At 46.5% G+C, this 14208-nt stretch overlaps 1 protein-coding gene across 2 annotated transcripts in view; it reads left to right on the top strand.

Annotated features, from left to right (window-relative positions):
* Positions 1-821: 821 nt before the first annotated feature.
* SEL1L3 (SEL1L family member 3) overlaps positions 822-14208 on the top strand; it is a 99353-nt gene continuing 85966 nt past the window's right edge. For both annotated transcript variants that reach the window (XM_024119451.3, XM_028492083.2), the window contains exons 1-2: positions 822-995; positions 12715-13285. In XM_024119451.3, coding sequence (XP_023975219.1) covers positions 828-995; positions 12715-13285 — 739 coding nt within the window. In that variant the 5' untranslated portion in view covers positions 822-827. The remainder of the gene's footprint in view (positions 996-12714; positions 13286-14208) is intronic.

Below are 14208 nucleotides of genomic sequence, written 5' to 3'. Positions count from 1 at the left end.
CCTGCAGGTGGACAGGTGGAGGTTGGTAGGGGTCAAAATCCACCCTTAAAGACTGGAAGCTGGGCCACTGCGTGGCGCGACTCCACGGGGGCACACTCGCACTGCGCCCGACGGGAATGGCGCCCTCGCCAAAAAAGCAACCAAACAAAAACCCATTGCACGGGCGGGAACTAGGCTGCAGGACCCGCCAAAGGAGTGGGTGGGAGAGAGAGGATGCGCAAGAGAGGAATAGAATGAGAAGAGGAGGGAGTGGAGAGAGGAAACGGATTGAGAGAGAAGGAAGCAAGTGAAAAAAGAAAAAAAAAGGGGGGTTAGGAAGAGAGAGGTGAGAGTGAGAGAATTGTAGAGAAGGAAAAAAGGGAAGCGGAGGGCGGGGAGAGAGATCGCGGAGAGAAAGAGCGCGGAAGGGGGGTGGGAAAGGAGGAGGAAAGGAAAGAAAGGGAAAGGGGGCCTGGCCGGGAGCGGGGGCGCGGCGGCCAGGGGGCGGGGCCCGGGGCAGTCCCCACCTGCGTGGGCGCCTGCGGCCCGCAGGGGTGGAAGCCCGGGGGCCGGAGGGAGCGGCCGGGAGGCGGGCTGGGCCGGGAGCGGAGGGGAGGGAGGGGTCGGGGACTGGGAGGCTGGGAGGAGCTGGCGCTCGGCTGGGGCTGCGGGGGCGGCGACGGCGGGAGCGGCAGTGGAGGCGGCGGCGGGTCCGGCGGCGGCGGCGGCAGGTGGCCCCGCGCGCAGCGGCCGGCCCGGCCGGGGGCGGGCGGGAAGGTGGCGCCTCGGGCGGGGGCCGGTCCCTGCACCAGGTGACCTGTTCCGGCCCGGATCCGGGCGGCCTCGCCATGCAGCGGCGCGGCGCGGGGCTCGGGTGGCCACGGCGGCAGCAGCAGCAACAACCCCTGCCGCTCGCGGCCGGTCCCCGGGCCGCAGCCATGGCCCCCCCGAGCGGCGGCGTCCCCCCGGGCCTCGGCGGGCGCTCTGCCTGCGCGCTGCTCCTGCTCTGCTACCTGGTGAGCGCCGGACCCTGCCCGGGTCCTCCCCTCCGCGCGGGGCCCCGGGGACGCGGGTGGGGGGCGGCCGGGGACCTCCACCTCGCAGGCGGGTGCGGCACGGCTAGTTTTGTCTCTTCCTCGCCGCCGCACCCTGGGCGCTCCCGGCACCTGGGACGGGTACCCGGGAAGCGGAGAGCGGTGCGTGGACCGGAGTTGCGGCGCTGCGCTCTCGCCGGGGTCCCTTCCTCTCCCTCCGAGACCCGCTGCAGACCCGGGTCAGGTTCCCCTCGACACCCAGTCCTGTTCCCCACTCCACCTGGGAGCCTCGCCACCCCGCGTTTCCCCCCTCACCGCTGCGCACGGCTCTCCAGCTCCCTCCCTGCCGGTCCTGGGCGTCCCTCACAATCTTCTCGAGGTTCCTTTCCTTCCCGTGCCCAACTTCGCCTCTTTCTCTCTGCGAATGCCACCGGCCTCGCCCCTCCTCTTAGTTTCCACCCGGTCCTCACGGCCCGGACCGTTTTGTGCGGACGCACCCGGCGATGAACCTCGTATTTCCAGCGCTCTTAAACTCCTCCATGGTCACTCCAGCCAAGTTGCGGCTGCCAAAAAGAAATCTAGTTCTTTGTAGCACGCTTACCGCCAGAGTGGGGACTTTAGCTGCGTCTTGAACATTGTCATTTCAGAGAACACGTTTGGCTCATGCGTGTCCGTTTTCAATTTGCACACTTCCTGGCTTTTGTTTTAGTCAGCAACTAAATGGCAGTAACCTGTTTTTCAAAACCAACTCATTTGAAATACCAGAGTAATTTAGACCCTCGGAACAAGGTGGGGGAATATTCCCCAATTCCTTTGCTGTCTTGCTCTCTTCCGCTTTGAATTCTCCTAAACAACAGTAAATTTACAGGAGGTGACACCCTTTCTCTCCAGCCTACCTTATGTTCCAGGATCCTGGAGAAACCTTGGGTTATCTCGCCATATATTACTGTAAATAAATGAGATGGAAAATGCTGAATCATGAAACTGATGTAATAGGAAGTTCACAGAATGCTGGAAAAAAAAAAAGAAAAAAATTAAGTAGTGTCATTGTCCAGAATTCTTTTCATTTATGTGGCATTGCCGTTATTTGGAGACTTTCTTCTTGGAGGCAAAAAACTGCTTAGGAGACACTGGCAGGATTTAGAATTTGATTCCAAAGAAATTTGCCACTCAGCCCAAGTTTCTTTTGATACCCTTTACTTGTTGAATGTTTCATTTCTTGAAGCAAGAGGATGTAAAAATGCAAATTGTAATTCTGCCTCTTGATCTACCTGTTGAGCAATCCATGCTTTTCCTCATATTGTAAAATAAGACAGTACCAGATTTTGTGGTTGGCTTTAGTTCATATTTTTATAAGAAGTTGTCAGTTAACATGAATGATTTTTTTTCACCCAGGAGATATTATTATTTAATATTTATGCCACAGGGTTACAGCACACAGGCTCATAAATAAAACTGCCATAACACATGACAGGGTTGCAGTTTAAACAGATGATTCCCATCCACAATGCACTGGTTACCCACAGAGGCAGAAATGATGTAGTAGAGCAGTGTGTGAAGCATTAATGTACAAGTGGTCAGGAAAGTTCTACGTGGAAATACCAAGACCTGGCAAGCAGAGACTGCTTCTTGACAGTTACAAGAAATCAGAGAAACTAGAGCAATAAAGGCCTAAGTGGTCCACAGGAACAAAGACAGATGATGGAGCAAGGATAAAAGTGCTGTATGGGGTTTCCCTGGTCGTGCAGCGGTTAAGAATCCGCCTGCCAATGCAGGGAACGCGGATTTGAGCCCTAGTCCGGGAGGATCCCACATGCCGCGGAGCAACTGGGCCGGTGAGGCACAGCTGCTGAGCCTGCGCTCTAGAGCCCACGTGCCACAACTACTGAAGCCCGCGCGCCTAGAGCCCGTGCTCTGCAACAAGAGAAGCCACCGCAATGAGAAGCCTGCACGCAGCAAAGAGGACCCAATGCAGTCAAAAGTAAAATAAATAAAATTTATAAAATTTCTGTATGGACCAAGGGGGATTTGAGACAACAGATCACAGAGAGGAGAAAAATGATGCTATGGACAGACTATGGTGAGTTAGTGAAGTGGTGAGGTAGGGCTCCAAAAAGAGAGATTATAGAAAATACTGTAATGTGGAAAATAACTAGAGCATGGATGAATGTCTTGGCAGACAAGGAAGGGATGGATTTTGGAACTACCATGGAGAGGGAAATGTCAGTGCTTCCTGAGTATGTGTGTTTCCTTCAGATGGGCTTTGGATATGCTACTGTTAAAAAAAAAAAAAACTTGAATAAACAAAACCATTTTTCAACTGAATGAGAAAGTTTTGCAAAACACAGGGAAGCAAAAGTGTGACTTGGAAGGTGGGCTTCACCTTTTGTTCTAAAGGTCTAGCCATTGGTAGGGATTTTGCTCGAGAGGTATGTGCTACCAGAGAAACTGCTGAAAGGGATGCCTTCTTGACCTTGGGGAAATTCAGTTGCAAATTAGGGAAAATGTAAAACAGCTGCATGAACACATGAGAAACATAAACTACTGAGAAAAATGCGTAAGTGTGTGTCTTGTACACCAAGGAATACTTCCTAGAGTGGTCAGGGCAAGGGGGTGGACAGATGGAGGGTAGAAGTCGAGCAGAATAGCTAAGCAGGACCTCAGGAATAGATAGACACTAGAGGAAGAAAGCTATCCCATAATTTGGAAACCTAAATAATAGTAGTAGTAGTAGTAATAATAATAGTTTGCATTGTGCTAGGTTATTTATATGCATTATCCAATATTAATCTTAACAATAACCTTGTGAGGTAGGAGCTAGTATGATCCCCATTCAGATGAGTTAACTGACGCTCAGAGAGGTTAAGTTAGTTGCACTAGGCCACACAGGTAGTCCAGGTTTGAAACCCAAGTCTATCTCCTTCCAGAGCCTCAGTTCTAGCCATTCATTGCCTTCTGGATTTTGCTGCTTGTAACCCATTCCCCTTATTCATAGATGTATGGGCCATTAGCAAAGTTCTCAAAATTAGCAGCTTCTGTGAAATTGATCAGGATGTGAGGTCATGTCTAAAGTAGCCTAAAATATACAAAGCAGGAAGCCCAGGCCACAGACTAGAAGCAGGATGTTAAAGAGGGGGAAAAAAAAAGTAAAGCCAGAAGGTATTTGCCATCACAATGGAGAGGTAAAGGATGGGGTCCTTGTATAATCCAGAGGCAGCTGGCAGAGTTTAGCACTTGAGTTTGTATGAACATGTGTCCAAGAGTATAGCCAAGTGTGACTTGGAATGTATTCCAAAGACAAATTGTCTGTGATTTGGGGATTGACTCCTGTTTTGTGTTATCCCTACCTATTTGCTGGTTCACAAGGGCTGCAGGTTGAGAGAGGCCTTCTAGGTAGATGCCTTTAAGCCCCTGCCACCCTGATGGAGAACAGGGTCCTGAGGTGATGGGCACATTCCTTCTCCATTGGCTGGGACAGAGTAACCTTCAGTAGCAGCTCAAGAACAGTACTGTGATTGTAGCTAGGATACTGCCAAAGCATGAATAATTGTGACGAGGCCTGAAAGATAAGTCACGGAATGATGCCAAGCAGATTTCTGAAAAGATGATCCCTGGTTCCAGCAGCTGCCCCCCAAATTCTGAGGTCACCAAAGGTCAAGATGCAGAGAGCCTCCTCAGAGAGGATGGGGCCTTGAAAACAAAAGGTCATGGAGACCCCTTCCACAGAGGTTACGGGTGTTGAGTGGTGGGGTCCATGCTGGTCTTTCTCTGCCTCAGAGACCCCCTAGCCATTCTCGTCCATCAATAACTCTTACCTTCCACCAGACTTGGCTAGAACAGCCTGAGACTGCCCAGCCCCATTTGTGACAATGGAACTTGGAGAAGGCAATTCTGTCTCTTCCAAACTCTGGTCTCGAAGTATAATTTTTTCCTAAAATGAGAAAACAGATCTCACAATGGCTGGTATTGGTGTCAGCTGTAGAGCTGAAATATTCCTAGTGGACATTTGCACTTGTGAGACAACCAGAAGACAAAGAAAAAAGAGGGCATCAGTGGCACAGATGTATGTGGGGCTCATTGGCAGACAGTGGCTGTGACAGAGGCTTGTACAGAATTCTCTGTAAGCGACCACAGACCATCAGTTATCCCTCCAGAAGTGTTCATTAACTCCTTGCTTTGTGTAACACAGGACCTAGGAACTTCAAAACGAGGTATAGAGACCTTCAGTTATCCAGTTTGTGCAAGAATGATTATGGATATTTGAAATACAGAGATCCATCCTCTAACTTCATATCAGCCAATAGCTTCCACATTCATTCCAACCAGAGTCCCTAAAATCTCCCAACTGGCGGTGTTTGCCTCTTGGCTTCTCTTCCTTCCGGCTGCCTGTTGGCAAAAGTGTGGGAGCCACCAGTTGGCTGAACGGAGCAGCCGGAGGGCAGGTAGAAGAGAAGGCATAAAGAGGCCAGGCAATTCACGGAGAAGTTGGATAGACTGGAGTAGACCATAAATAGCCTGAAGTGAATTCAGTTACCCTGTTTATTGGCTCATCCCATTCCCCGGAGAAAGGAACGGAGGGGCACGAGGGCGTGCGGGATGTGAGGAATTGCTTCTGCTTTGGTGGCTTGTCATTTGCCTCCCAGGGTCACCCGAAGAAGGGCTGAACCAAGCTGGGGAGTTGGCTCAGTGCAGCGTGTGTGTTTGTGAGTAAGATAACATCTACCCTCCCCAGACGTAATGCATGGTGATCTGATGTGATTTTAGCCCCTCACCCCGCACTTTCAAGACGGGAGTGAGCAAAGTCCCAAGATTCCCCAACCTGTAACCAGAAGGTGGTGACGGGTGTAGAAGTGGATGAGTTGAGGGCATCATTTTGGGTGTTTCTGGAAGGCAGCAGGCACACCATCGCCAGCTTTGGAGTCAGCAGCTATGGATTTGAATTTTGGTTCTGCTTTTTAGTAGCTGGTTGATCTTGTGCAAGTTACTCACCCTCTCTGAATCCATTTCATTTCCTCAGCTGTTAACTGGAATGCTGTGTCCCTCAGAGAGCTGTTGTGAGGTTAGAGGGGAGAAGTTCTACGAAATTCAATGTGAGAGGATGATGTTAGAAGTGAATGAGAAGACTTACTGCGTTTGTCCCCGTGCCTGGCACATAGTAGGTACCCAATGAAATTAAACTGCACCAAACTTGGTTACCCTCTCATAATTTGTGTTAGCAAGAAATAGTATATCAAACAGTATTAAAAGGGGGAGAGGATCCAACACAGCAAGGAGTGTTGATCATTATTGCAATGGTGTTTCTCTAGCCAGCTCTCAGGTTTGGGAAGGCACACGGGTCAGATGGGAAATGCTTCCCAAGGCTCATCTTGACCTCGAAATCCATACTGATGTCATCGCTTATTCTGCTTAATTGCATGCTTTGTTGACATAAACAGAATTTTTGCTTACTTCTAGTTGGCAGAATCGGAAACGTAGGCCTCTTAAGCCAATACAATTACCTTTTGACCTATGGAAAGTTTGATCTAGCCAGTTTGGAGAGAGGGTGCTCAAGAGCCAAGGTTTTCTTAGGTGACTGTGGGGTGGAATGGACAAGGATGAGAAAAATAGTCAATTATTGTTTGCAATCAGACATACCCACGTGCACATGTAAGTGTAAATGGACTTCCCATAGAGAGACAAGTGACGTGAGTTAAGATTTTCTAATCTCTCTGTTTCCTTAAATAATAAGTGGATCATATAGAGAAAAGAGCCAAGTTTTCTCACATCTTTGGAAGAAGGGAAGGTTATTTGAACAGAGTTTCCTCTTACTGATTTTTAAAGGAATGAGATGGACTCATCCTAAAAAAAGTTCAGGTGGTTTTGATAGATTATTTTTTCCATCCAGAAGATACATTAAGTTCATCTGTTTCTTGATTCCCAGGCTGAACGGAATGCATTTAGAGTTCCAATTTTGGGTCTTTTATCAGGAACACACATGAAATGGCCCATTTCTGTCTTTTTTTTTAAAAAAATGACAAAACACACAATTAAACAAAGACAAAGGAATCTACGTTTTGTGACTGTGGGGGATGTTGTCAAATTTGACTTTGATTAGGGCTTCATTCTGGTATAAACAGATGTTTGAGGGCTCAGGCATCTTTCAGAGCCCAGCTCCATTGTGTGCGGAGCGGTGAAACATCTATGTGGTTGCCTAAATGGCGTAATTTGAGGGGCATAGAGGTGCCCTTTACACTGCAACTATCTTGCTTTACAGCTGCAGTACATTTGGGCTTTGTTTTTAAGGCATTATCTCCACCAGGCTGGCCTAGAAATGCAGATATGTGACATTACCGCAGTGTTTTTCATTATCACGTTAACATGGGTGAACTCGCCAGATGAGCACGAGTCCAACAGGGGGTGGAGGGGCAGGAAATTTAAAATTTTTAATTTATACTTTTTGGTGTGGGGAAATGGAAAGGTTCTAGAATGTAGGGCAGTTGTCTGAAAGGGAGAAGTCCACCCTAAAGGGACAAGGTGGGTGTGGGTGCCACCTTCTCTGACCTCACAGTCCCCTGGGTCAACTCTGACTCCCAGGGGCCCAGTGAAATGTTCTTTGGAAGGAGATTAAGGAGGCTGGATGAAAAACACAGGAGTGCCAACCCCCATCCCCCCCACCCACCCCAAAGAACTTGTGAATGTCAGGAAAATTTGGTGGGGACTCAAGATTGGATCGAGTGCTTTGGTTTATATGCAGGTGCCCCCAGCGCTGTGGGGCAGTTGATCTGAGTTGGACCACCGAGGCACCTGGCAGAAATGCCCACGCCTGGTACTTATTTCAGCAAAAAACCCTTAGCCAAACTCTACAATGTGCCGAGCTCTATCTTATAAGCCGGGGAATTAACAATGAACAAGACATGGACTCTGACTTTATAATTGCTAAACAAAGGAATGTTTGGGTCATTTTTAGCTTATGTTAATGCAACCTGGCATGTGAAAATACCTATGAAGGTTGGACACGTGTCATGCCCGTAGCTGAAACTCTTCAAGTTAATTGCCTTATTTTCCTGGCAGGAAATAGCTCATAACACACACATAACTTGGGCCAGGAAATCAGCTTCAGCTTAATCAATATTTAGAATGTGATGTGTCTCTAATCGGTGTTGGTTTTGTACATAACAGAGGTAGCCACGACTCATGGCGTAGCAGCTGCCCGCTGGGTCTGCTCCAACCCACGAGATGCCAGCTTCCTATGTTACATAGGTGCCCACGAGAAGGAAGATTGCAAAACCTGCCTGAGGGATTTAGACCATGCTCCTCAAATCACATACAGTAACTCTGAGGGCCTCTTTGGGGCTGGCATACCCCCATCATATTAAGAACATAACCCGATCCCTCAAGTTGCTCTTCTCTTGTTCCCCAGCTGTCACTAATGTTTCTCTCACTTCTTTAAACATCTATTTCAGTCCATGAAATTCTCGTTGTTGTTGTTGTTTTTTGGCTGCGCCAAGTGGCTTGCAGGATCTTAGTTCCCCAACCAGGGATGGGATCTGTGCTCCCTGCAGTGGAAGCGCAGAGTCTTAACCACTGGACCGCCAGGGAAGACCCGTCAGACCATGAAATTCTACCTCTTTTCCTAGCCTAGTTCCAACTTCTCATCCTACTTAGATCTTTATTGAAAGAAACATTAGCAAGGTGTCAACATACCCATGAGGGACCCTTGGCAAAATAGCAAATCAAGCCTCATCAACCACATGTATAGGAAATGATGCCTGATTGGGTTATTCATCTTATTTCTCCTGTGTGATTATTCCTTTAAAAAGTATATCTTTTGTCACTCTGTGTTCTTTAAAACTCTATAGCACTTTAAGTGGTCTTCTATTTCAGCTGATTATTATATGATCTTGTCATCTTTCCGAATGGCTATAATTCAAAGTAATGACGAGAACACATTTTCATAAAAATGACAAAATAAATACTATCTAATAATACAAAAACTCTATCTAGAATAAAAGCTTGATAGCCTGTAACAGTGATCTGCAAACTATGGCCCCCGGGCCAATCCGGCCAGCTACATTTTTCTGTAAACAAGGTTGCACTGGACCACAGCCATGCTCACTGGCTTGTGTGTTGTCAATGTCTGCTTTCTTGATACCACACTAGATGGACATCAAGCAGCTGAAAAACCCCAAATAATTACCATATGGCCCTTTTTTACAGGAAAAGTCTCTGACCTCAGATCTAGAATAGCACCATTGGATAGAAATATGTGAGCCACAAATTCGAGCCACACATGTAATTTCACATTTTCTAGTAGCCACACTAAACAAGTAAACAGAAACAGGTAAAATTAATTTTAGTAATGCATTTTATTGAACTCACTGTATCTTAATCTTATCATTTCAACGTGTAATCAGTATAAAAATTATTAATGAGATTTTTAAAATCCTTTTTTGTGTTCAGTCTTTGAAATCCATTGTATCTTTTACACTTACAGCACATCTCGGTTTAAGTGTTTAGTATGACTTGTGGCCTCCCTATCGGATAGCATACATCTAGGACCTGTCAACCTGGAATTTACTTTTACTTCACTTGAGACTCTGAAGCCAGTGAAAACAAAATGATCTTCATATGAGTTTATGGAGATTTCCTTAAAAACAGAATTTCAAGAGAAGGTCCTGGAGAGAATACACTGTCAGGTGTCCCATACCTTCTTCATTCTCATCTGTCACCACCCATCTCCACAGTGATGAGCCTGGGGTCTGGAAACCTGTGGGTCACCAAGCAAAAGTGAAACTATATTTAGCATGATGCTGTGCTTATTAACGTGGAAAAGTGGGCTGGGGCATTTTTAGCAATAAGATGTAAATGAATTAACTGCACTTTCCAATGAAATTTAAGGAAATCAGACAGCTCTGTTTAAAAGAGGTTTTCACTGGAGTTCCTAGCATCAGCAATAAAAATGTGATTTAAAAAAATTGAAGTGGGAGAATGGGGCCTGGGTGAGGTATTAAGGTATACATGAAAAGAACGAGGAAGAGGTTTTAAGTCATTCTTTGAGAAGGGACACAATGTGATATTTAATATACCACAGCATATCCTGGACTCTGTTCCCTATTGTCTCACTAAATAAGCAAATGTCTCCTTCCGGGGAGCTGAGAAAGGGAAGCCTTGGGGTTTGGACTGAGGGGCGCAGGTCACCCATGGGCACCACTCTGGTCCAGCTCCCATCAGCACCAGCAGTCTCTGGCTTCGGCTAAACGCTGCTACGGGCTTAACAGCTCGATTTGAATCTTGAGGAGGGGGCCGCGTCTCGGCACATCTGGCCAAATGAATAAACCATCGCTTGTGAACAAATGCTGGCTGTGTCTCTCTTCATATGAAAGCAGAATCAGCCTGGAGTTCCCAGGCAGCCATGGAACGGCAAATCTTTGGTTTCATGGTGTGTGCTGTGCGGTGGAGAATGTCGGAGTTGGCATGAGGAAAAGGAGGCAGGCTTCCGGGCCGGCCTCTGCTAAGCCTGCAGCTGCGGGATGTCGGGAGACCATCCCCTCGGGGTTGCCATGTCCTCGTCTGAAAACCGGGGTGGGCTGGCTTATCACCAAGGGCTTGTGACCCTCATCTTCCCATGTCCTTTTGTGTCTTTATTTACCCCCCTTCTGTCCTCTGGCCAAAGCTGGCTGCTTGCTAGACCCCCAGGACAGCTGCCTGTCCCTCCTCTCATGTCTCTACTTAAGCTGTTCACACCACTTGCAGTGTCCTCCCTTTGCCTCTCTACCTAAAGAACTTCTCTTCATCCATCGAAGCCCCACTGAAATGCCATTTCCTCCATAAAGCCTTTCCCAGAGCCCCCAGTCAGAATTACTGTCATTTGGTGCTGTGTTCCCTTAGGGTCTGCATTTAGTTTGACTGGAGTGCAGGCCATGTTCTGCCATGTGTTTGCTATTTGTAAACATGATTCTCTGATTCCAGACTTCGCAAGTTACTCACCTTTGCCCCTCCTAAGCCCTAAGCCAGAATTGAAGAAAGAGGTCCCTATTTCTTCCTTCTTTGGAGAAGACCACAATGACCTTTTTCTTTAAACTTGTGGTTAAAATATTCATAGCATAACATTTACCACTTTAGCCATTTTTAAATTTACAGTTCGGTGCCGGTAAGTACTTTCACATGGTTGTGCAACCGTCACCAGAACTCTTTTCACCTTGTGGAACTGAAACTCTGTACTCATTAAACCACAGCTCCCCATTTCCCCTCCCCCCCAAGCCCTGGTAACCACCATTCTACTTTCTGTCTATTAATCTGACTACTCTTGGAATCTCATATAAGTGGAATCAGACAGTATTCTTTCTTTTGTGACTTTCATTTCACTTAGCATAATGTCCTCAAAGTTCATTCATATTATAGCATGTGTCAGAATTTCTTTCCTTTTTAAGGCTGAATAATATTCCATTGTGTGTATATACCACATTTTGTTTATCTATTTATCCATCAGTGGACTGTTGTGTTGTTTCCATCTTTTAACTATTATGAATAACGCTGCTGTGAACCTGGTGTTGTGAACCTGGTGTAAGTCTATGAACATATCTCTTCCGAGCCCTGCTTTCAACTTACATATAGACCCAGAAGTGGAATTGCTGGATCATATGACAATTCTGTGCTTAATTTTTTAGGAACTGCAGTACTGCCTTCCACAGTGGCTGCACCATTTTACATTCCCACCAGCAATACACAAGGGTTCCAAATTTCTCTGCATCTTCTCGAACACTTGTGGTTTTCTTTTTTAAAAAAATAGTAGCCATTCTAATGGGTGTAAATTGGTCCAAAGTAACCTTTTTGCTATTGTGTTATGGATGTCTACATCTCAGAGTCACATTTAGAAGAGCTCTTAGCATCCATCCATCCGTGCCTCATGATCAAAACATTGCCTTAATTTCAGGACCAAACTTTCCAGATTTCTTCTGGAAGGAAAGTCCACACTGAGAGGGCTTCATCATCTAAAGAACTAGATAACTAACACAACATTGTAAATCAACTATACTTCAATATAAAATAAAAATTAAAAAATGAAGAACTAGATAAATAAACCTGCAGCTAAAATCTCTCTTGGCATCTGTGGCACCATCCATGGTGAAAGAATCAGACAACACAGTTTGTGGTCCAAGCCTGCCTGTGTGTGATTTGGAGCAATAGGAAACTTTTGCTGGCCCATTCATCATGCATGCTTGTCCTAGCTCAGAACTTATGGAGAAAAAGTGCCCCAGCTGGCATCCCTGATATGTGTTCTCTCCGGTGCACTTTGAACTCTTCTCCCACCCTTTGATTTGGGTGCATTTGACCACCATTTGAAGTCAGGACAATAGTTTGGAAATGTCTGGAGCTGGATTGCCTCTTTTTCCCTTTAAGGCACGTTCACTGCTCCTGGATTTGTCGTGAACTAGCTCCATCGTTTGGAAACCAACTCTGGAATGTTTGCCACGTAGATTTGAAAGTCCCATCTTGATGAGCAGATGCTACTGAGTCTGGAGAGAGAGTTTAATGTGGCCTAATCTTCATTTGTGTGTATGTTGGTTTTTCTCCAATTATTCGGTAGTGCTTTCGACGTCTTTTATCTTCCACTTTCATTGCATCATGTAAATGGATATTTTTTTCTTCCAGGAAAACAATGATTCACGTATCTGTTAATATGATCATTTTTAAGCTTTCTCTATTTTTTTTTTCTTTTCAGAATTTTGTACCATCTTTGGGTAGGCAGACTTCGCTGACGACGTCAGTGATACCCAGAGCTGAGCAGAGCGTGGCTTACAAAGACTTTATTTATTTCACTGTCTTTGAAGGAAATGTTCGCAACGTTTCTGAAGTCTCGGTGGAGTATTTATGCTCTCAGCCTTGTGTTGTCAATTTGGAAGCAGTGGTTTCATCTGAGTTCAGAAGTAGCATTCCCGTGTACAAAAAAAGGTGGAAGAATGAGAAACATCTTCACACCAGCAGGACACAAATAGTACATGTGAAATTTCCAAGCATCATGGTTTATAGAGATGATTATTTCATCAGACACTCCATTTCGGTATCTGTGGTGATACTACGCGCCTGGATTACTCACCGATATAGCGGTGGAGACTTGAATGTTAAACGGGAGGAAAACTTGCTACACGCTGTAGCGAAGAATTATACCCTGCTGAAGGCCATCCCACCTTTTGAACGCCCTTTCAAAGATCATCAGGTGTGCCTTGAGTGGAACATGGGTTACATTTGGAACCTTCGAGCAAACAAGATTCCCCAGTGTCCTCTCGAGAATGGTAGGTCGTTTGCTTTGCTAGGAACCTAATTCTCATTTTTTTTCAGACAGCTTGGATCATAAGAGAAGGGCAGGGGAAAATTCTTGTATTGGTGGTGGGGGACAAAGCAGATGGAATCTGTAATTTTGGACTTTGGGGACAAAAGAGGAAAAGTGAAAAGGTGTTGAGAAGAGACAGAGTAGCAGAGAATAGGATTGAACAGGGAGTTGAGAGAGGGACAGAGAGCCATGGAAGGGGTACCTTGAGAGGCTTGTATCTGCTTTACATTGGAAAGGAGCTTTAGCGCCACTGAAATGAGGATCAGGAGACTCTTCCTCCCCGTCTCCCTCAAAAATCCCACGTGTGTCAGTTTTTGTGCAGCATTGGCTTTTCAGCCAAGCCTACCTGGGTTCAACTCCTGGCTCTGCCACTTTCTGCCAGTGTAACTTGCAGAGTCTCAGTTTTCTCATCTGTAAAATGGGGGTAATAAATAGCAATTCCCTCAGGGCAGTATTGTGAGAAGTAGATGAAATGTGCTCAGCACAATAATCAGCCCTCAGTAAAAAGTAGTAGCCATAGTGATGATAGAATGCAAACTCTGTATTTTATCCTAAACGTCACAGGGTCACAGCCACTGAAGGATCGATAGAGGAGGCTCCCGTGCCCTTTCTCAACTGCTTTGAAGCACTGGGGTCGGAGCTCTCTGGCTGCGTGCATTTAGAAGAAGGGGGCTGAAGTTCTCTCCACTGTTGCACGGGCACCTTGCTGTATGAATGCTGAGCGCCTGCCAGCTCCTCTCCATATCCTGCAACGGAAAGCCTATCCAGGCATGCTCCCAGGCACCCGCCCGGAGTTGGGCAGTGTTTCCTAAAGTGGGAGCCTAAGACCACCTGCAACAGAATCACCAGGGCTCTTGTTGCAAAGGCAGATTTCCAGTCCTCACC

Source organism: Physeter macrocephalus, chromosome 7, assembly GCF_002837175.3.
Source record: "Physeter macrocephalus isolate SW-GA chromosome 7, ASM283717v5, whole genome shotgun sequence".
NCBI classification, from domain to species: Eukaryota; Metazoa; Chordata; class Mammalia; order Artiodactyla; family Physeteridae; genus Physeter; species Physeter macrocephalus.
The sequence above is the reverse complement of the archived record's forward strand: the minus strand, read 5'-3'. Positions and strand labels throughout refer to the sequence as shown.